Source organism: Eleginops maclovinus, chromosome 2 (assembly GCF_036324505.1).
Source record: "Eleginops maclovinus isolate JMC-PN-2008 ecotype Puerto Natales chromosome 2, JC_Emac_rtc_rv5, whole genome shotgun sequence".
In the NCBI taxonomy this organism is placed as follows: domain Eukaryota; kingdom Metazoa; phylum Chordata; class Actinopteri; order Perciformes; family Eleginopidae; genus Eleginops; species Eleginops maclovinus.
Genome location: NC_086350.1, coordinates 2,801,973 through 2,824,839, shown reverse-complemented (window position 1 = coordinate 2,824,839; position 22,867 = coordinate 2,801,973). Strand labels below are relative to the sequence as shown.

The following is a 22,867-nucleotide window of genomic DNA, read 5'->3' as shown; positions in this document are numbered from 1 at the left end:
TTTTAGAAGGTTTTCTCTTGTAAATCAGTTTTTGCAAGCTTACTTCGCAACCTTTCTCCTTAATGGCACAATTAATTTGTTTTATAGTGGCTGGAAATGTTGTTCATTAAGTAAAGTACCTCAAAATCTTACTTTTATGTGTCCTTTAAAGCACTTTGAATTGCCTTGTGTTGAAATGTGCTATTCAAACACACTTCCCTTGCCTCACAACAGACTCACATGTGTGTGTTTTTGTTCCTCAGGGCTGTGTATAAAGATGCAGACCTCTACCTGCTGGATGCTCCCTTCACACACCTGGACCTGGTGACGGAGAAAGAGATCTTTGAGAAGTGAGTCTGATCCCAACAGAGAGGCTTTCATGTGGAGGAGTGGAGGGTGGAGGAGGAGGAGCCCAACGTTTTTAAGTTCAAGGTCAAGGTTATCTCTTGTTGTCTCAGACACACTGTAACCCTGTCAGGAAGCGGGAGACGAGCTAAAAAGGGAATTATGCTTTAATGATGTGTGGACTTTGGCTTCTTTCAGAGGAGGAAGGTATGCAGACATCACTGCTGGATGAGCGATTGGGGTATAAGTCATAGCCTGAATTATATAAAGCAACTTCTGTAGAGAGAATGAAGGTCAGGAGATAAACTGAGGCATGCTACTTCCAGAAAGCAGGTATAAAAGAAATAAGTGCAATAAAACAATGGTGCAGGTAAAAGGCAGGAATGAGTAAGACTATGAATATTTAAGATGGAATCAGATATAAAACTGCTGTATAACGTTATGATATATTAACATGTGAATATTAAAAGCACGTGTTCTTTCATCCAAAGACTAAAGTTCATTCTTGAACAATAGGTCATAAAAAATACTAAGGCACACAGTTTTGCTAAAATGTAAAAACTTTATTTGTACACGTTGTGCTTCACAAACTTAAAACGAAACATTAAACAAGAACATTTCAATAAATACTAAAAACAATACTAACTCCCTCTCAGTTCCTAAAAGAGCAACACAATTAGGTTTAAAAACACTTAATAATTAAGTATTTAAGTATCGCAAGAAACTACATTTTGTATACTTTATATATATTTAAATATAATAAATACTAAACTAACAATAAATACAATGTGATTAAAAGCCAATTAAAGTGGTGATTCTTTAGGAATGTAACACTTTAATCCTCCTTTTTTTTCTCTTTAAATGAAAGTACGTCATTTTGAATTCTGGTAAGAAACAAAACGAGAATATATTATTAATAAGTATTCCTCTGTTCCCCCTCTACAGATGCGTTTGCACTCGTATGGCCTCCAAGACGCGCATCGTGGTCACCAGCAAGTTGGAGCATCTGAAGCGAGCCGACCGGATCCTCCTGCTGCACAACGGAGACTGCTTCTTCTACGGAACCTTCTCCGAGCTGCAGGCCAAGCGCCCCGACTTCAGCAACCTGCTCCTCGGCATGGAGGCGTACGACAACTTCAACGCCGAGCGCCGCAGCTCCATCCTCACGGAAACCCTGCGCAGGGTCTCCATCGACGAGACGGCCGGCTTCAGAGGCCCGGAAACACTCCGCCAGTCGTTCCGCCAGCAGCCGCCTGTCATAAACGGATCCCAAGGTCATCCTGGAGGTGATGGCTACCCGGAAAAACGCAAACAGTCCCTCATCCTGAATCCTCTCGCCGCTGCTCGGAAGTTCTCCTTCATCGGGAACTCCCAACAGACTGCGAACACACCCCAGTCCACCACCATAGAGGACGGCGTCCGGGAACTCTCCGAGAGGAAGTTCTCCATGGTGCCCGAGGATGACCAGGTGGAGGAGGTGCTCCCCAGGGGGAACCTGTACCATCACGGGCTGCAGCACCTCAACGGGCAGCGGCGGCAGTCGGTGCTGGCGTTCATCACCAACTCTCAGGGCCACGTGCGGCGGGAGCAGATGCAGTCGTCCTTCAGGAAGAAGCTGTCCATCACGCCGCAGTGCGACCTGGTGTCCGAGCTGGACATCTACGCCCGCCGCCTCTCCAAAGACAGCGTCTATGACATCAGTGACGACGTGGACGAAGAGGACATGGAGGTCGAGCTTTGTTACAGTACTTTACATTTCACTTTTATCAAGAGGGACTTACAATATCGTCCAGCTGCCTGAGTCCTGAACCCGGAAAATGTGTTTGTATCTATAGTACGGGTCCACAGCACATAAAAACTGCTGGATGCGAACTTGCATATGTTGGACAAGTATCACAAATATCACAAGTTGGTTAATTAGCATTTCAGACAATAGCGTGGTTGTTGGCAATGACAATCTTAAGTCCTAGGCTCTTTCAAAAGTGCAATTTACAATATACTTAAGTCATAAAAAGAGCAAAAGAATCATAAAATAGTTCAAAAATATAGTGCAAATCACAAAATGGTGCAAGTTTTTGATTATATAAATATAATTATGAAACATTTTTTAAAGATAATGTGAATACTGTTTGCAATATCAGTCAAAATAATCGCAATTAGTTCATATTTTTTCAAATCGTGAACCCTAAGGCATAACATATGAGTATGACTGACACATTTTTATGTCTGGGTTTCCAGAAAAATCTGTTTCGACCCTCATTTTCTCATTATTTAGTGAATTTCCCCCAAAGTATTCTAGTTGTTGTTGCATAAAGCAGTTTGTCTGGTTCACTAGGCAGCTGATTTCCCGGTTGGTCTGTGTGTTAACTTCGTATTTGTGTTTCCTCGCAGCAATGCTTCGCCGATGAGCGTGAGAACATCTTTGAAACTACCTCATGGAGCACTTACCTGCGCTACATCACCACCAACAAGAGCTTAGTCTACGTCCTGATCTTCATCATGTTTGTCTTCATCATTGAGGTTAAAATCAGAACTTTTTCAATTGTTGTTGTTTTTCTAATTATATGAATTCATAATTTACAATAAATATCTGTGTTTTTCCTTTCATTACAGGTTGCTGGTTCAGTCGTTGGGATTTTTCTCATCACTGAGTAAGTGTTTCATGTCCCCCACCCCCACGGAAAAACTTCTCAATAATTTCCCTTTTTTAATTAATTTTTTCATGACAACATTGTGTTTTAATAAACATTTTGAAGATGTTTGTGGAGGAAACGCTTGTCATATTTCTATATCATTGATATTGCAGAATATGTTTGGCCAAAACAAAAAACGTTCCCGTTCTATATCATGATAATTATTGCTATGGAGAAAATACGCTTTATTGTTATGGAGTATTTGCTCTTATAACTAATTCTACTCTTGCTTGTTTCTCCTGATTTGCAGGGGTTTTTATTCTTATTTTTTGGGTTAAAATACAGACATTTTTATTTATTTTAATTATTGTGATTTTTTAAAATTATTTTTGTTTTACTTTCATTTCAACTTTTTAAAATATGAATAATAGTTTTTATTCCTTTCTTATTTTACTGAGTGGGTTGTTTATTTTTGTACTTTTTTGATTATTTAATTGAACTTATTCTCTTGCCTTTTACCTTCCTCTGTATCACGTACAGATCCTGCATGTGTGCTCAAACCCCTGACATGAATTAAAAGACGTATCTTGTTTGCCAAATTGTTAAAGGACTATGAGCTGCATCCTCTGTATGAACAAATAAAGCTTTTATTATTATTATTATTAATACTTACCATCCCTCTGTTCCACCAGTGAGATCTGGAGGGACAGCGCTAACCCTTCCTCCCCGAACTACATCGACGAGCAGCCCCAGAACGCCTCGTCGCCGCCCGTGCAACTGGCGGTCATCGTCACGCCAACCAGCGCGTATTACATCATCTACATCTACGTGGCGACCTCGGAGAGCGTGCTGGCGCTGGGCTTCTTCAGAGGACTCCCCTTGGTGCACACGTTACTCACCGTGTCCAAACGGCTCCACGAGCAGATGCTGAGCGCCGTGCTGCGAGCCCCCATGGCCGTGCTCAACACCATGAAGACGGGTGAGGGGGTTTTTCTGTATTTTTATTGTTGTATTTATTCAATTTTCCACACAAAAGAACAACAAGCACAAAGAAAAGTTAGATGACATCAATGCTAAAATCAATATTTGAGTTTTTCATGTATTTTTTATTGTTTTCAGTTCTTTTTTCACACAAAACAACAATGGCAGAAAAAAATGTGCATTACAACAATGGTAAAATCCTTAACTGAATACAGGAGACATCAGTTTCCATGATATTACATTTAGATAAGATATCCTTTTTTATTTATCCACATTTGTGTTTGTTGCAGCAGCAAATAAACAAAGCATTACACCTGAATTAGAAATGAAATAAGATGAACATGAACAGTAAATATGAACTTAAATTAAAGTGAATACAGTCAATTCAAATACATGCATGCAATGGAAATGATAATAACACAAAATAAACATACATAATATATAAATATATATATATTATTATATATATATTTATATATATATATTATTATATATATATTTATATATATATATATATATATATATATATTTAAATATAAATAAGCAAATACATACAAAAAAACTGTTCAATGATTTTTCTTTTTAATTTATTTATATTTTTGGTTTGTTTTGAACAGTATTTATTCCCCAGTTTTGGCTAAATAAAAGGCCAAACTAATGAAGTCATTAACTATAATCAGTTTTGTTTTTCTGTATTTTGTTGTCCTGCAGGCCGGATCATGAACAGATTCACGAAGGACATGGCCACCATCGACGACATGCTGCCTCTGGTGCTGTTTGACCTCATACAGGTATTTAAACAATATGATTGATAAGAAAATTCAAGAAGTGTTTTAAAATGTGTAATAATGCACAAGTAACCTGAAACCATAAATACAGACTTGCTTCAGATACAGAATCTACTTCTAGCATAAACTTAAAATGAGTAGGTATTTACTTTATGAGGACTGACTCTTTAAACATGTATCTTGAATCTAATTGTCTTTTTTCCCCCTCTCACTCCAGCTGACACTGATCGTAACGGGAGCCATCTTCACCGTGTCCATCATCCGGCCGTACATCTTCATCGCTGCCATCCCACTGGGTGTCATCTTCGTCATCCTCAGGAAATACTTCTTAAGAACCGGACAGCAACTCAAGCTGCTGGAGGCTGAAGGTGAGAAGGGGGCGAGGACAAGTGTATGATGCATGTGTAGCGGCTATAATCCTAACGAGATAAAACTGAGACGTTAACGCAAAGTAAAACTGCCACTGAGGAACCAGTCAGCGAATGATTCAAGTCCAGACAAGATGGGAGGGTCGTACATGTGTTTGTTGATTCACTATCATTCCACCTACACTGTTTCCAGTGTGTTCTCTCTGCCTTTCCTATGGCGTGCTGGTTTCACCCTGGTAAAAAAGGATATGCTTACTGGTGCTCTGCTTCCACCACCACCTGTTTCCAATATAAACCATGTACCCCACACCAGGTGACCCAATATGGCTTCAAAATAAAAGCATATAGACGACTTTCACTTAAATATTAACACTAAATACTTATACACTGGAACAGAAACCTAACTATTAAATAATATATAAAATAAAGCTGTATATAGCTCCAACAATATGCGATTAAGTTCTAGAAAACTACTCCTTTTTGTCACTGTAAAGAGAATTTGCCACCAAGAAGGACTACAAAAATGGCCGACCTTCTCGTATAAAAGAAAATATGCATTTGCAAAATTTAAATCTATTAAAATAATTGGGTTTGAAATGCTTTAACATGAAATAAAAACACTAATAATGTTGAACAAGTATTGGTTAAAAAGAACAACCATTTGATCCATAAATGCTCAAATGCTTTCCTATGATCTTATTTCATGTTTTAATATTTAACCCCTGAAGATCAATCAAGTGTTATATATTCTCCTCTTCTGACATCATGATGGGGAAGAGAGAGTTTAGGAGAAGGAGTTGAAAGAAGAAATCGGGTGCAGTGATGAAATATTCAGGAAAGAGTAAAAGTGAAAACATGATGGGAAAACTCAACAAGAGGAAGAGACACAGAGTCATCGTAACTGGTGGATGGCTCGAGTAAAGGGGTCAGAGGTCACACAGTCGAGAACAAAAACACCACACAGGAAGTGATGAAGGAGAGGATGGATGTGGGGGATAATCCTCCAATTCAAAAAGAGCATTGTCGCCCTGTGGAAAGCATGTAGGCATTTCTAGAATATTTAATACATTGTTTTTGCTTGTTTTAATTCCTCGTGACGTCATGGGAGATCTTCTCACATTACTCTAAAGTTCAGAAGTCCTAGTGTTCAGACAGAGGATGAGAAGAGGTCACCGCACTGCTGTGTTTGTGTTTTTCGGACTTCCCTGCTCCTCTCACTCAATACGCTTTTCGGGAATGGCGGCGAGGTGTTTTCCGGAGTCGGGGTTGGAGAGATGAGCCGTGCTGGGATTTCCTCCGACCCCATCCTGCTGCTGCATGTCGGGACAAAATGCAGTGGAAATGATGTGTGTTGGTCACTCCCATGTTTATAAGAAGCTCTCTAATCCTTCAGCAGTGTTGATTGACTTATATACCTAAAAGATACCCCACATGCATCCCCAAGAAGTCCAACTGAAGCAGAGTTAGTGTAACGCAGCTGAGGTTGTAGCATTTACAGTACTGTTTTGTTCAATGGTTAAATGGCTTTGGGTTTTTTTCATTGGGTTTTTTGGGCCAGTGAGTGATCAGAGAATCTGCTGGCTGGATATTTTAGTGGCATATCAATGGTTAATGGTGCTAAATTTGTGCGCTGTTTCTAAATGTTAAAAAAATAATAATGGTGGCAGACAATTGAAACACATTTCTAATAAATATGGGCCAAAAATAGAAGAAATATAATTAAAATAAACACAATTAAAATATTAATAATTCATTAAATTAATATGAAATAAATAAAAATGGTGGCTTGCAATGGATTTTTTTTGCTAAAGTAATATTAATGATAATGCATAATTATAAAATCTATAAAAATAATAAGTGAAATAAATTAAAAATAAAAAGGTTTTTTATCAATTTAAAAAAGAGAGAAAGTGCAGTATGACATTCAACAAAGAATCACTTTTATACCTCTCGTTATGTTTAATCAGAGCCAATTTTACACACTTACTCTCTACGACCCTAAACACTATGTATTCCTTCTTCCTCTGCAGCCCGAAGCCCGATCTTCTCCCACCTCATCATCTCCCTGAAAGGTCTGTGGACGATCCGGGCGTTCGGGCGGCAGACCTACTTCGAGACGCTCTTCCACAAAGCACTGAACACTCACACGGCCACCTGGTTCCACTACCTTTCCACGCTGCGCTGGTTCCTGTTCCGCTGCGACATGATCTTTGTCCTCTTCTTCTCCGCCGCCGCCTTCATCGCTGTGGGGACAAACAGTGAGTGACGGGAGGGTTGGACGGTTACAGGGTTACAGGGTCAGGTAAAGAAGCAAGATCAGTGAAGCTATAGAGACCAAAAACGTTATTCGTACCAAGCTGTAAACATGTTTATTACTGCTGTAAAGTTGGGCATTTTTACATCGGGGTGTCTGGAGATGGCCTTTGTTTTGAAGCAAGCATTGAGTGGCCATTTGAGTCAATTAGCTCTAGTAATGCTTTAGTAGTGGAGGTCAGAAGAGAGCAGGCTTAACACTTTGGTGTTGCCTTGAACTGGTGTTGAGTTGTTCTTTAAAGAGTCACTTAAATCCCTCGAAAACATATTGCTTAGTTAAACCATGTGGTTGTTAACCATTTTATGATTTCAGCCTCTGAATCTGTCCCAATTAAAGTGAATGTATTGCCCAATATGTGCTCAAATCACTGAAATATTGGCAAATAAGGCAACCAAAATGTGTTCCACCAAAGAAAACATCTGAATTAAAACTGGTTTGTCATTTATGTCCAAGTAACCAAGATGCTCCTGTTGGGTTGAGTTTTTAAATTGTATTTTTCTAAACCTTTAACACATTTCTATTCCCCGTTCCACTGGTGTAAGGCACATTTTTTCTAGGATATTTGTCAAGAGTTGAGCCCCTTAGAATAAAACTTCAAGGCTAAATTGAGTATATGAGAACAAGATATACTTTGTGGTATTTGCTGGGATAAAGACCCCTTAAGACAAATTATTTTTCATATAAAAACAGGGATTGTTGCTTCAAATGAGCAAAAACTGCACAAAGGGTTCAGTCATTGGTCGGTGAAGCCTTTAAAGGATCGAGTAGCAGTTTGTACACACACACACGCATAGGAACGGGAGAAGACATGTTGAATCAGTACATTAGCGAGCTAGTAAACACCTTATTATTTCCTCTGAGTGTATCGAGTGGAGAAGAGTCTTATCTGTGTGTTACAGTGTGTGTAGAGTCAGATATCAGGATCACAACACACACAGTCTTTCAATGAAAACCGATCAAAAGTGCTGGCATGCCAGGAAGCATGTGTGTGTGTGTGTGTTCAATTAAATGAATTGAAAACACAAGCGCACACACACACACACACACACACATATATAAACATGTGTTGCGTCATAGCCTGTGATTATGTTAGAAGCAAATTAAAGGCTCATTTCACAGCTCATTATTTCCAATAGAGCGAGTCGCAGAGCTTCTTACCTGACTGCTGCTGTGACTTCAGAGAGCAGCTGTGATTGGACAATGTTGTTGAGTGTGTGTGTGTGTTTGTGTATATTTTCAGAGGACAAACCAGGGGAGGTTGGCATCATCGTGGCCCTCGCTATGCTCATCCTCGGGACTTTCCAATGGGCCGTCATCACCAGCATCACTGTGGATGGACTGGTATGTGGTTAACACATTTTAGAAAAAATGCCATTAAACTAATTTAAAGAAACATCACACACACACACACACACACACACACACACACACACACACACACACACACACACACACACACACACACACACACACACACACACACACACACACACACACTCTAGAGGAGGTTTTGATGAACAGGTTTGTTTTTATTGTGCTTATGAAGCCAAATCTGTCCACCTAATTAATTATTATTCATAGAAAAAGTACAATTATTCTGTATATCCTTACTTATTTCCAAAAACAAGTAGACTTTTTAAAAGTCTGTACATGAGTGGGTTGCACTTCCAATTATTGTTTGTATGGAGTTCAGATGTACCATCTTTTTCATCCGTCTTGTTCACGTAACCCCTCCTTATTGCTTATTCGTATCGTAGACGCTCAAGGTTAATCTGCAGGTTCCTCAGTGCTGATTATTAAAGAAACTAAAGACTGTGAGGCTGTTATACCCGTCCATTGGTTTGTTTTCAGCTCACATTTAGTCAGTGGATCTGAGAGAGCTTATCACAGTGCAGGACGGTACAGTACACACACACACACACTTGGGGGTGGGGTTGATGGTACAGTACGGCTTATATTTTAATACAACAGAAACGAATAACAGTGACTCACTCTGAGGTTTCAGTGATGGTAACAGTAGTTACTGAAACCTCCTTTTCAACCACAGATACATTTTCTTATTCCTTTTTTCTCATTACACCAACGTTGATGATGAGCTAATTACACAGTCCGGTTTTCAGCTTAACGAGGATGTAAATTCAAGTGTTTTAACATGCTTTATTTAGAAATAAAGGTGGATCAATTTAATAACACAAGACCACTTATTGCACTTTTTTTTCCTGCTCCAAATAGCAACAGCTGATTTACTCTATTTGAAATATTGCAATGAGGTCAATTTGAGTACAATATGTACAAATTGTTCAGGGTTATTCAAGAGGGAAGACAGAGTGAAATCTGGGACATAAGATAAGAGCCATCAGTGACTGAAAAATTGCACATTTACAAGAAAAAAGTGGAACATGTTTGGGATATTCCTACCTCAACAACTCAACAGCAGCAAACTGTATTTACCATGGGATACTCCCTGCCACACACAGCCCTCCTCACCCTCTCTCCCCCTTCCTCTCAGATGCGTTCGGTGGATCGGGTGTTCAAGTTCATCGACCTGCCGCCGGAGGAGCCGATGCCGGGGAAGCCTGCAGGTAAAGGAGGCCCGGACCTCGTCATCGACAACCCGCACGCTCAGGACTGCTGGCCCAACCGCGGACAGATGGACGTCCAGGGCCTGACAGTGAAATACACGGAGGCCGGACGCTCGGTCCTCAGCGACATCTCCTTCTCCGTGGAGGGGGGGCAGAGCGTGAGTCCTGAGGGGTTTAATTCATTATACTCACAAACTGTTAAAAACACAAGCACAAAATGATGCAGACTTGTTTAGTGAGAGATAAATTAATCAGAACCAAGTTTATTTCCAGGTTTACGCATACAATACATTTGCTTTGGTGTCTGTTGGTGCGAACATAAACAATCTAAGAAAATAAGTTGCAGGAGTAGGTCAGAAATAAATTATAAAATATCTAAAAACCTAAATCTAAAGCTATAAAATAGGGGTCATACATTTGTACCTTTTACCTCTAATTAAATACTTTTTCTTAGTCTCATCAAAATACGATTTTGAATCAGGTTTATTGAAAAGTACACGGTGCATATACTATCACAATTATAGGAAATAACTTTAAAAAATGAGACAGAGAATCTGTTTTTGGGGCATCGGGGCACAACACTAAAGACTGCTGTGAGACTGAAGCAGTAAAGTTGCAATGAGAACACAACGAGCTCTGTCTGAATCCCTCATTAGAGCTAGAGCGAACTGCAGAAATGCTAATCATTATCTGTGAGTTTGACCCCTTTCACATGCACATAATCAATTGATCCAGTGTTAGACATATGGATTAAAGCAGCGTTATACAAATTACATGTGGGCAGAACATACGTCAGTCTATTTCTCCTATGTCCTCTTGATTTAACCTTTCCCTGACCCTTTAACTGCCTCTCAGGCTGATCAGTGCTTTCCTGTTTTGAAATCCAATAAGGCTGCAGGCACAAGTCTGACACCTTTCTTTCATATCCAGTCACATATCCACACTTATCCCCCCTTCATACAGAAGGATATACACACTGCTTAGCTCTGCCACTTTATATACTGCACATTTCTTTCTACCAAAGCTAGCGAATTAGCTTAGCGAATTAGCTTAGCGAATTAGCTTAGCGAGTTAGCTTAGCGAGTTAGCTTAGCGCTTAGAGATGCTAGTTCTGACCAAGCTAGTAACTTAAACAACAATTGTATCAGCATAGACAACATCCAATAAATATTCCTAATATGACAATAATGAAACGTCGGAAATGAGAGAGAGAAGCACGTTTTTTAGCCATTATAACGGCAGCTTTACAACTTCAATCATCAGTGACTTCCAAACCAGACTACTTCATTTTAGCATCACCAGAAACATAGCCTGAGAGCCCTTTACCATTTTCAGTTAGTTCAGAGAGATGGAAAGATGGTGAGATGGACTTTTATTTTGTAACAACCTTAGCCTGTGTGTGTTTTGACTTTAAATGAGGCTTTTTAATTAACTTGAAGTCTAGAAATGAGTTATTTTTTTACAGTAAATGTATACATTTGTGTTGTGTTTGTCTGTAGATTGGTCTGCTGGGTCGGACAGGTTCAGGAAAGAGTACCCTGCTCTCCGCTCTGCTGCGCCTCGCTTCCACTGACGGAGAAATCTCCATCGATGGCGTCTCCTGGAGCTCCGTCTCCTTGCACACCTGGAGGAAGGCCTTCGGGGTCGTGCCACAGGTAACGCTGACTCTCAACTACACACTGCATACAAGATGTGGCTGGTTTCAATTCAAATACTGTTTGGAAAATCTTATGATACAGATGTTCTTTTAGTTAAGTCTACATTATTCAAGGGCATCTTCCATATCCACTTCTCTGTGTGTTTTGAACAGAGAGTGTTTATCCTGACCGGCACCTTCCGGATGAATCTGGACCCTCACTGCCGTCACAGCGATGAGGAGCTGTGGAGAGTCGCTGAAGAGGTGAGACTCCTTCTCCTCCTCTTCCTCCTCCTCTTCCTCATCTTCCTCCTCCTCGTTTCAACTGCTGTTTAGAAATGTTTCATCAATGAATTAGATACAGAACTTCTGGAAGGTTTTTTGGAGGATATTCAAGCTTCGCTTTTCCTGGAAGTCTTCTTACGACCCTAAAATACCGGTAAAAATGAAATATTAAAGAAAATATGAAATAAATAACATCAGAAACGTTCATAGTGTTGGCCATGCAGTGTCTTCTAACCTCGTTGTTTAGATTCAAACACAATCCTTTGTCCTCCATGCTGGTCGTTGTACTGATCTCTAAGTTAAATGGTGTCCTCTGTGTGTGCAGGTGGGTCTGAAGTCGGTGATCGAGCAGTTTCCAGATAAGCTGGACTTCCAGCTGGAGGACGGGGGGAACGTGTTGAGTAACGGACACAAACAGCTGCTGTGCCTCGCCCGCTCCATCCTCAGCAAGGCCCGCATCCTGCTGCTGGACGAGCCCTCCGCCTACCTCGACCCCATGTACGTATCGTGTGTTGTGTGTGTGTGTGTGTGTGGCAGCAGAAGTCACCCAAATCCAACATGTGTGTCGCTGCATATGATGACAATCTCACAAAAACTCTTACAGTAAATCTGACGTACTGTACAACTGTGTGTGTGGTGGGTGTGGGTGTGTGTGTGTGTGTGTGTGTGTGTGTGTGTGTGTGTGTGTGTGTGTGTGTGTGTGTGTGTGTGTGTGTGTGGTGTGTGGGTGTGTGTGTGTGTGTGTGGCAGCAGAAGTCACCCAAATCCAACATGTGTGTCGCTGCATATGGTGACAATCTCACAAAACCTCTTACAGTAAATCTGACGTACTGTACAACTGTGTGTGTGTGTCCATGTGTGTGTGTGTGTCCATGTGTGTAGTGGGGGCTTCATTATGGTAAATGAAGCACATAATCAGCAATGTAGTTTAACCTGAGGCTGCCTGCTCTTTCATGTTGACCTCAACGGGAATGCTAATGTGTGTTAGCAGTTTAATGATGGTGTGTGTGTGTGTGTGTGCAGAACGTTACAGGTGCTGAGGAAGACGCTGAAGCACGCGTTCTCCGGCTGCACCGTCATCCTCTCAGAACACAGAGTGGAGCCGCTGCTCGAGTGTCAATCATTCCTGGTGAGTTTTGGGATAAATGTTGGATTTTCTGCACGTTCTTTACCCTTTCAATCAAAATAAGTCAGACTTTTTTTGTCTAAATTGTGTCTCGGTAACAGTCATGGCAATTTGAAACACACACACACACACACACACCAGCTGGGTGTGTTTGTTGTTGTCTGTGGTTGTAGAGTGGACATATTGCTGCTTTGTTCGGTACAAACAACATGCCTACAGAGGGAAAGTCATGGGTCACATTAACTCTCACACGAAGTAAACATTTAATGTTTTATATCATTTATCTTTTTCAGGATATTCTACGCAATCAAAACCAGTCAGTCATGAAGTTGTTCATAACAAGCCTTGAAAATAATTTCCTGCTAAATGTCTGCCTTCAGTGAGCTTTTATCTTAGAAATCTTAGGAGTTAGAATCACAATATTTTATTCATCCCGGGGGAAGTTAGGTTTCGGGACAGTTGCTTCATTTTAGAATAAAAAAATAAAAAGAGTTCTAAATATAAGAAGTTAAAGTAAAGATTTCCAATTAAGAATAAATAACATAAAATAGAAAAAGGTTTTAAATAGAGAATGAAAATGTTAACATAATCATAAGAAGTTTGAGCCAAAATATACAAAAAAATATCAAAATAAATCAAATAAAAATATTTAGAGTAACATGTTCAAAGAAAGGGTTAAATGAAATAGAATACAGAAATGTATACAAACATTTTAAGAAAAAGAAAGGTGTAATAAAAGATCAAATAAAATAACATATGTAGAAGTTAAAGTACAAATGTCCAATTGTTCCAACTACAAAAATATTTAAAAACATGCAAATTGTAAATTACAATTACTATCTCTAAACATAGACAGAATCGTTCTAGATAAACACATTACAAACTCCCCCCCCCCCCCCCCCGTTTGTGCAGATGATTGAGGGCAGCTCCATGAAGAGCTACGACTCCCTCCAGAAGCTTCTGAACGAGACGAGCCACCTGAAGCAGGCTATGAGCCCGGCCGACCGCCTGCGCCTCTTCCCCACGCTGCACCGCCTCAACTCCAGCAAGAGGCCGCCGCCACAGCCCGCCAAGATCTGCTCTCTGAAGGAGGAGGCCGAGGACGAGGTCCAGGACACCCGCCTCTAACAGGCCAGGCTGACAGACACACACACTCTAAAGGACAAAACAAAAAGGGCTTGATCAAGTGTTATAATTCTAAGAGGCCAAAAGAAAACCTTTTTCAGCCAAAATGAGCCCGAATTACCAGTCAAACAGCATCTCAATCATTAAAACTGACCCTGAAATGTACTTTTATTCAATAGAACAGCTCCACTGGATCATTGGAGACAAATATCCAGATTTAACTCTCATGCACACATGCAAATTAGCATGTAGCGACACAAGCACAACTAAAAAGGAGGTTTTGCACACAGTATGAGAACAGGATATTCAAAGTGGCCAAAATTAAACATATATTAGCCATAATCCCCATAATTACCAGCCAAACAGCAGCTTAAACACTAAAACTGTCCCTGAAATGTACTTTTATCCAATAAGAGCTCTACACTTTTGGCCACATTACCTGTCACAAAGCATCTCAAAACGTTGATTTAATAGAAGGCTCTATTTACACTGTATCCTAGTTGAATAAGATCCAGAATTTAGAACGAAGTGCAGATTTTAATCCTTACACACTCATGCAAATTAGCATGAAGCAGCACACACACAGTTAAACACAGCAAAAACACACAGCTGTTAAAAGTCACATATACAGAAGCTGTATGTGGACCTCATTGATTCACAGAGATTGACTTTGATATAAAAGGTGGTAAAGGATGTTTGGCACACACCTTATTAGGAGTAAATGTCCTGCACACACACTTCTACATGAATATGAATCAGGTGTGTAGAGTTTCAAGGTTTAGATCACAATACATTTAGGAGCAACAGCACATGTTGCTCAATGCAATAACACGTCTGCGAGTTTTAAAGAGCCGTCAGTCAAAATGTAATGTATGGGAATCAGGATTAGGAGATTAGGCTGTGTGATAGGTGCAGCTTTTGTTGTAAATTTGTCATAAAATGTGAGTGAATGTGTTGCAGGGAGCGCTGTGAAGGAGGCTCTTACTCCCAGAAACAGAGCTAGACTTCTGAAATGGATGAGCACATGGTAACATCTGAAAGTGTCTGGGTCTGTGTGAATACCTGGACTCCTAATTGTTGATCTGAAGTGCCTCTGGAGGTTTAACTCCGCTGCTTTTTGCTTGGCTGGACACAGTTTGTTCAGATAATCATCAAAAGGTGGCCAAAAAGTTTCATTTGCTTTAAAAAAGCACGAAATGTTTAAAAGAAAATGTTGGATTTGTTTCAATTAAGGGACTTTAACTAGGAACAACCAGCTCCTTCTCCACGGAGCCTTTAGCCTCTCTAGATTATATTTTAGTTTGGAGTTAACACAGAGGAGGAGCCGCTGTAGAAGTCTGACTTTGGAAACATGTCGAAGCATCCTTTGCAAGAAACTGAACCCCAAACTGCTCCGTGTGGTGGGAGCTCTCAATTAACACATCAGTCACTAATTATAATGCAACCTAACTAATAATATGCACAAACTGCTCAGCTTCAGTTTGCCGTAACTATTTATTAATGATAACGTTTCTGACCTCTCTGTTTGGTCTAAAGTCATATTGTTTTTGTTTGGCTGGTACAAACTGATATAAATACCCAGCTCAAGCGCTATTTTTTATACATCAGTGGTTTGAACTTGCAGATTTGGTGTGATAAGATGATGAGAAATTTATTGGATAAATACTTTGATATTTTTTCTATTTTTCAAAAAAAGATGCCAAAATGCATTAAAACCCCCCCCCCCGAAAATGGGCATTTATGTTTTAATGGCAGGAAAACCATAAGCACTGTTTGTAACCCATGTGTCCTTTTATTAAGCACAGTTTTGTCTTCTTTAAATGTAAATAAGGCGCCAAAGTGCTTAAAAAAAGCATCAAAACAGCCAAATAGTGCCATCTTATCTCTTAGCAAAAGAAGCTATTATACAGACTTTGTTGGGCAGAAATGCTACAGTATATACAGGAAGTGAAGATCAGTTTAATGCAACAGGAAATGAAGGATGCAAGACTTCTACGGTGGCTTCGTCTGTGTTGCGTTCAAGTACCTTCTCAATATGTGCTTTTCTATCTCTGCTATCGGTCTCATCCTGCAGTATCTTCGTGAACACGTCAACAGGAACAGTTGTATAATGAGTAATAACTATCTGTATGCACTTTAAAGACACCCTGAGGTACTCACAGCGAGGAAACACGATCATCTTTGATAACATGTACATTTGTGACTTTTATTAACAAGTTACGCTTAATTTTTCAGCCTTTTGTTACTTGATACTACAGAAGAGACAAAAAAAATACATTTTCTATGTGAAAGTATATTTTTCCAGAGCTGTACAAATGCAAACATTTAGGATTGATTTCATCTACACTTCCCTCGGAAACTGGAATCCTTTTTCTAACATAACTTTATTTTCTTTGGTTGAGGGAAGAGTGTGTTTCATACTGTATAGTAGTTTTGTAAAATGAAGGTACCGTGGAGAAACGCCTCGATATGTGAACTGTGAGACTTTCTTTTTTTTTTACAGAGTAAATTAAGAACAAAGCTGTTTCTTACTCATAGGAAAAAGGGACACTGATGTCCAGAATAATGTATAAATGTTTTTGTTCAATCAACTATATTTCCAGTAAAACTAAAGATTTTAAGAACCTCTCTGTGTTTGTCTTTCTTTAGTTTAAGGCCAGTAAACATCACTCATGTTTTTGTGCATCCAAATGGTCTGCCCAAAGACCCGGAACATGGTGACATCACTAGCTCCTATTGGCTAGCGCTCCAACACATTGTACGTGACAGGCTAAGGGGGCGGGACCTCTCTTAGTGGTTGACCAATAATCACAACGGAGCCGACCAGATAACCAATCAGAGCAGACTGGGCTCTGGTTTCAGACAGAGGGTGAAAAGAGGCGACGCAGCACAGGCAGTATGAGAAACATGAAGAGCTTTTTGAACATTAAAGCACAAATACGAACCTGAAAATGAAAATGAAAAGGACCTTTTAAATTGTGTACAGTCTCCTGATTGGTTTACTGAAAAAGAAATCCACATTCTTTTATACTCTTGTCCCTCAGACGTACATGTACTGACAGACCGGGTCCCGTCCTCATGATCTTCATTCTCTCTCTGGAGGCCGGAAGACACAGATCTTCTCTTTTACCGCCCGGCGAACAATGCACGACACAGCAGCGTTCAGTCTTAATGAAACCTATTCCTCCGCTTGGTGCCCATTCCTTGTTTTCACCGGAAACCGGGGCGGGTCATTTGATCTTGCACCTGGTGGCTACGTTATTATAGAGGTTGCATCACAGAAATAAAAGTAAAAGAATAAAAACAGTGCTTAAAAACTAAAATCCTGCTCCCATTGAACATTATTTAAAACTTAATTTAACACAAGGACAACTAAGACCCTGATAGGTCATAAACATACCATTGATCATCAGATTGATAAACGTTTAAACATCAAAAGGGACTTCCTCTTTCTTAACTGGACTATAACATTCACACTGTTCATTTTACATCTATTTAATATTCCACTCCTTGCACTTTTTGACTCACTAATGCTGGTTCCTATTTGTATCTTGAGATGTTTATGTATTTATAGAATTACTTTCATTTCTAAACATGTGCATTGCCTTGTTTTGTTTTACGCCGCTGCAACGCAAACATTCCCAGTTTGGGATTAATAAAGAACCTCTTACCTTTATCTTATCCTCTAACCTACCCTAGGACTTAACAGTTCATATTTAATATTGTTTTTGGTCTTCTGGTGCTCTGTAAGGCCTGTATTTATATAAACAGTGTCCAGTAAAAAGAGTGGTGTCTGACAGCAGAGAAGAAATGATGACTCAGGCGGGGTCAAACATGACTCGGGGAAATGATGGGCATTTAAAATATTTATTATGGCTTACAGTTGAAAGGACATCCTGTGATTTTTACAGATCTATTACTTATTGCCACGGCCGCTCCACTCTGAAACAAGTGGAGGGTTCAGAAACTGGTTTTACAAACACTATGTACAACTCCTCACTTTTTTTCAGCTTTAAGGTTTTTAATCGTCACTGTACAAGCGTCATACCACGTACACCAATCTATAGAGCATTTACTAATTCTTATTTACAAATATATTTGGTAAAACCCTGATTAATCTCAACAGTATTTAAACCAACCTATTTAAAGATAAAACACTTCTCAAAATACTTAATAGCCATAAAAAGAAACTTGAAACCTGCTTTCTTTGATCCAAAAAACACGTTCGGTTACTCCTCGGCGCAGTATAAGTACACAGAAATACTGCGTCAGCACAGTCTCCACCAGTTAAATACTTTACAACTACTGTCCCGTCCTCAGCAGGTCGATACCCTGGAATAAGGCAACAGTAACGTAACCTTTCCTCTATTTTTTATTCCTTCACCAGACCAAAACAAATACTTCAAATACTGTGAATAAAACTGTGGTCCCCAAGTACACAACTGCAGTACAGTGTAACAAGTACGCATAACAAGTACAAATACTAAAAGTCAAAGAGTCGTCGTAGTCTTTACATCGTGGAGGGAGGGGTTTCACAGCTGGGGGGGAGGATGTTTACTTGTTGTTGTTGTTTTCATGCAGGATCCAGATGTCCTCGTGTGATTGGCTGTTTTCGTTCATGTTGTTGTTGCGGTAGTAGTTGTTGTTGCTGCTGCTGCTGCTGGGGGGGGGCGCCTGCTTTGTTCTGCTGCTGTTGGGGGTCCGGCTGCGGATCGGGGGAGTTCGGTTGCTGCTGCTGCTGCTGCTGCTGCTGCTGGAGGTGGAGGTGGAGGTTCGGGTCTGAGGCCCCCCCAGCCTGCTGCTGCTGCTGCTGCTGGGGACCGGGAGCTGGGATTTGGAGCGGGGGGGGCCTGAACGTCGCTCGCTGCTCTGCACGGCGACCGGGCTGCACTGAGGGATGAGGGTCTGTGGGGAGGAAGAGAGTCAGGTGAGCTTCAGACATTTCAATCACCTAAAACTACAACTCCCAGAATGCAACTGTGACATTTGTAACCCTTAACCTGTCTCACACTGCCAGTCTGCTCGGATTGGTCAGCTGGCCGGCTCTGTTGTCAACCGCTTAGAGATGTCCCGCCCCTTAGCCTATCATGTACAATGTGCTGGAGCGCTAGCCAATAGAAGCGCGCGTGTTACATAGTGATGTCACTGTGACACAGATGAAATATTATTTTTACTAAACAAAATTAATTTCAAATTGAAACTTTGTTTTAACTCATTCAGGTAATCCTGGAGCCTATAAAACATATAAAGTCAATATTTAGAAATCTAGGAAGTGAAATGTTAATATCGTGGTGGAGTGCCGGCTTAAAATAAAATATGTTCTGGTATAACTATATCGTCTCTCTATTTTATAATTATATTATAATGTTTTGCCCCTTCAGGCCTGTGGGTCTTGAATAATGTATCTGCCATGCCTAGACTAAGTTAGCAGCAGCACCCCCTCACAACTGCGACTGCAGCACAGGACCATTATGTGTGAGGTAACGCTAAAAACACACAACACACACATGATTAGAACTTGGACAAAACAATCACTCGTTCATCTAAATATGAGTCAGCAGTGTGTGGAGCCAGAGGTTATTACATGGTGATGTTTTTCTACAGAGAACAAAAAAAGAACTCCCAAAAATACTGAAGTGCAGTCCGTTTTATTTTGCCTTTTTATCTACACTTTCCACCTTCCTGTAACGAAAAATGAAGACTTTCTGATTCTGATTTTAATATTGTTTAACATTTAACAAGTTCCGTCTTTTGCGAGTTGCATTACTTTAAAGGGATGTAATTTCCCAACTTATTGTCCCCCCATTACTGATGTGTATTCATCTAAATGCTCATGTGTGTGTATAGCTTATTAGGTAGAAAAATATTGGGATATTTGATATAATCCTGTTGCCACTGTTTAAAAAGGTCTTATTTTCTGTATTTTGCTTCCCTTCAGTGCTGGGATGCATCAACACAGGTTAACTTATATTTATTTCCAAGCTGTCAGTCATTGATGTACACTGTATGAACTCCCCCCCCCCCCTCCCTCACCGTCTGCGGTCGCTGCTGCTGAACGGGTGTTTCCTGCTCGGCCTTCTGGGGGGAGGAGGAGGAGTTGGAGAACAGGATCAGGTCGTCTTTGGTCTGAGAGATCTGTGGGAGGAGAGCGAGAGCAGATCTGAGATTAGCAGGAAACGTTTTAAAGGTTTGAAACAGAAAGGGGATTTGTTTTTGCCATGGTTGGTAGTATTTCTTTGAAGGATCTTGTTAATTTAAAATGAATGCAAATCCTCCATGTGTTTTTCATCATGAAATATCTTATACAAAGCCTTCAGTGGATTCCAAACTCTGTAAATATATAATTTCTCAGATTATATTCAATGTTTTAAAGACACCTACCTCTGAAGCTGCTAAATGCACTGAAAAAGTTCCTGGTTTATACTTTATTTTAAGCCAAAATCAGTCTTAATTTCACACAGCACAGGAGCTAGTTTAAGGTGAATGTCATCACCACGGTTACTCTACATTTAGGAGGATGACAGTGGGGAATTAAAGAGCCAAAACATGTGACCTAAAGTGTTTGGAAACAGCAGTATAATTAAAGCAGAGCGGTTCTGAGGAAGTGTATTTTTATCAGGCTGGATGACAGAGACACTCAGTGGCAGTGCTTTGAATTAATGCTGTTTTAATACTCTGATCTGCCACTAGGGGGCAGCAGAAACAAGTCAGACACAACTCAGAGTCTGCCCGGCAACAGGTACATATGGTAGGTTTGTAAAAAATAATGACAAGACAGACACGTACATTCAAACACTGGAAATGTATTGTCTGGTCTGGTGTGTGTGTGTGTGTGTGTGTGTGTGTGTACCTTGCTGATGTCTGGCTCTGACTTGCTGGAGCACATGGTCTGCAGCTCTCGGATTAAATCTGTCTCGTCGTCGGAGAACACGGACAGACCTGTAGGCTCCCTGAAAACACCAGGAATGAATTCATTTAGTGTCATGTTTTACCTTTTTATACCCATGTAATATTTAAGAAAATGAATTCTCCTCGTAGTAATCATCAGCAGGGAGCAGACTGACCTCTGGACTTTGCCGTTGGGGATGAAGCTGACGTCAGAGCTGGACAGTGAGCCTGCAACACAAACACAGACAGACAAACGTCTTCATTTATTCATGTTTATTTGCACATAGATCTGTAAAGACAGGGAATGCATGCTGTTTAAGTCAAACGTTACATAATGTGCTGTTGACATTAGACCAGTCCGGCTGATTTTTACACCTAAACCTTGGAGCAAAACTTCCTGGAAATAGAATAGATCATCTTCTGACTCCAGGAGGGTCTGACTCTCACCCTCTCTGAAGGAGCCTCCGGAGCTCCAATTTGAGGGGCCTCCCTTCTTGCGGGGGCTGGTGTTGGAGCGTCTCAGCTTTCCACTGTCACGCCCCTTCCTCCCTCCTCTTCCTCCTCCTCCTCCTCCTCCTCCACCTCCTCCACATCCTCCACCTCCTCCTCCTCCTCCTTTATAGGAGCTGATGGCCGACAGAGGGAAGGTCCCGCCTCTAAACTCCAGCAGGTAGCTGTCAATCTCTGCAGAACATGAAGGGGATAAACACAGATCAGCATGTTTTCATTTCATCCTTTCTTTTGTGTTTTTCAGAACATGCATGAGGAGTCCCTTAAAGTTTTGAATGAAGTACTCCTTCGTGTACTAGAGTATTTGTACGCAGTAGTATCCGTACCGTGTCTGGGCAGAGGGCAGCCCTGCAGCACCGCTTTGTTGACGAGGATGCTGAGAGCCGCCTTCACCACGGCCTGTTGCCCGGCGCTGAGCCCGCTGTTGCTAAGAGACGGTCTCTGCGACGACGGCGTCGAGGAAGTAGAGGAGTTTGTCATGGAGCGTCTGGCCGTTACCCGGGCGATGACGGCTTCCTCCACGCGGGGCACGACCACGGCGTTCCAGAGGCGAGACAGCCACCTAAACACACACATATAAACGTCCTTAAAGAGGTCACAAAAAGTTGAATTAGAGTTTATAAATAATGTGAAAATATATAAAAAATGCACAAAAATAAATAAATATCATCATTCCATTTTTTTGTATTTAAATATTGCGTATGTTCACATAAAATCGTGTACATAGTATGTTTAAAAAAGATAAGAAATGTACATAATGCAATAAAACTATCTAAGAAAAAAAGATATCAAAGTTTCAAAATGTCAAAATATAAAATTAAAATAAACGTGCCATAAAAAATCATCAAGAAGTCGTATGGTATAATCTCTAAAAGAAAACAGCGAAAAAATGTTTATTATGCCGTATTAATAATTATGATATTTAAATAATAAAAATCAGGCATAAAGTATTTTAAAACTATGTCATAGTTTTAAAATAAATTCAGGGAAAAAGCTGTAATAATAATTATAGGAATATTTGTATAGTATTTCAATTCAAATATAAAATGACAGCATGAACAAAGAAATAATCATAGTATGTTATATGTACAACAAGATACAAAATCATGTACAGAAATATATATGACACACATTTTTGTAATAAATTGTACAGTTTAATTTGACCCCAACATTTTTTACAAAAAACCTCAGAAACCTCGTAAAATCTCTCTGGTTCTCACGGTAAACTGAACATATAATAACTGGTAGCCAACTATAACAACTTTAAGACCAAATGAATAGGTTGTGAGAGGGTAACGTGATTAATC

The 22,867-nt window shown here is 40.2% G+C and overlaps 2 protein-coding genes across 2 annotated transcripts in view; one reads left to right on the top strand and one right to left on the bottom strand.

Annotated features, from left to right (window-relative positions):
* The window catches only part of cftr (CF transmembrane conductance regulator), a 42,993-nt gene extending 26,207 nt beyond the window's left edge, over nt 1-16,786 (top strand). Inside the window, exons 13-27 of the mRNA XM_063908276.1 lie at nt 243-329; nt 1,270-2,053; nt 2,716-2,844; nt 2,938-2,975; nt 3,650-3,936; nt 4,650-4,729; nt 4,944-5,094; nt 7,125-7,352; nt 8,649-8,749; nt 9,918-10,148; nt 11,490-11,645; nt 11,801-11,890; nt 12,237-12,409; nt 12,935-13,040; nt 13,950-16,786. Coding sequence (XP_063764346.1) covers nt 243-329; nt 1,270-2,053; nt 2,716-2,844; nt 2,938-2,975; nt 3,650-3,936; nt 4,650-4,729; nt 4,944-5,094; nt 7,125-7,352; nt 8,649-8,749; nt 9,918-10,148; nt 11,490-11,645; nt 11,801-11,890; nt 12,237-12,409; nt 12,935-13,040; nt 13,950-14,165 — 2,857 coding nt within the window. The 3' untranslated portion in view covers nt 14,166-16,786. The remainder of the gene's footprint in view (nt 1-242; nt 330-1,269; nt 2,054-2,715; nt 2,845-2,937; nt 2,976-3,649; nt 3,937-4,649; nt 4,730-4,943; nt 5,095-7,124; nt 7,353-8,648; nt 8,750-9,917; nt 10,149-11,489; nt 11,646-11,800; nt 11,891-12,236; nt 12,410-12,934; nt 13,041-13,949) is intronic.
* A 1,229-nt stretch (nt 16,787-18,015) lies between these two features.
* cttnbp2 (cortactin binding protein 2) overlaps nt 18,016-22,867 on the bottom strand; it is an 80,867-nt gene continuing 76,015 nt past the window's right edge. Inside the window, 6 exon segments of the mRNA XM_063877110.1 lie at nt 18,016-19,067; nt 20,196-20,297; nt 21,013-21,112; nt 21,227-21,278; nt 21,498-21,734; nt 21,887-22,122. Coding sequence (XP_063733180.1) covers nt 18,717-19,067; nt 20,196-20,297; nt 21,013-21,112; nt 21,227-21,278; nt 21,498-21,734; nt 21,887-22,122 — 1,078 coding nt within the window. The 3' untranslated portion in view covers nt 18,016-18,716.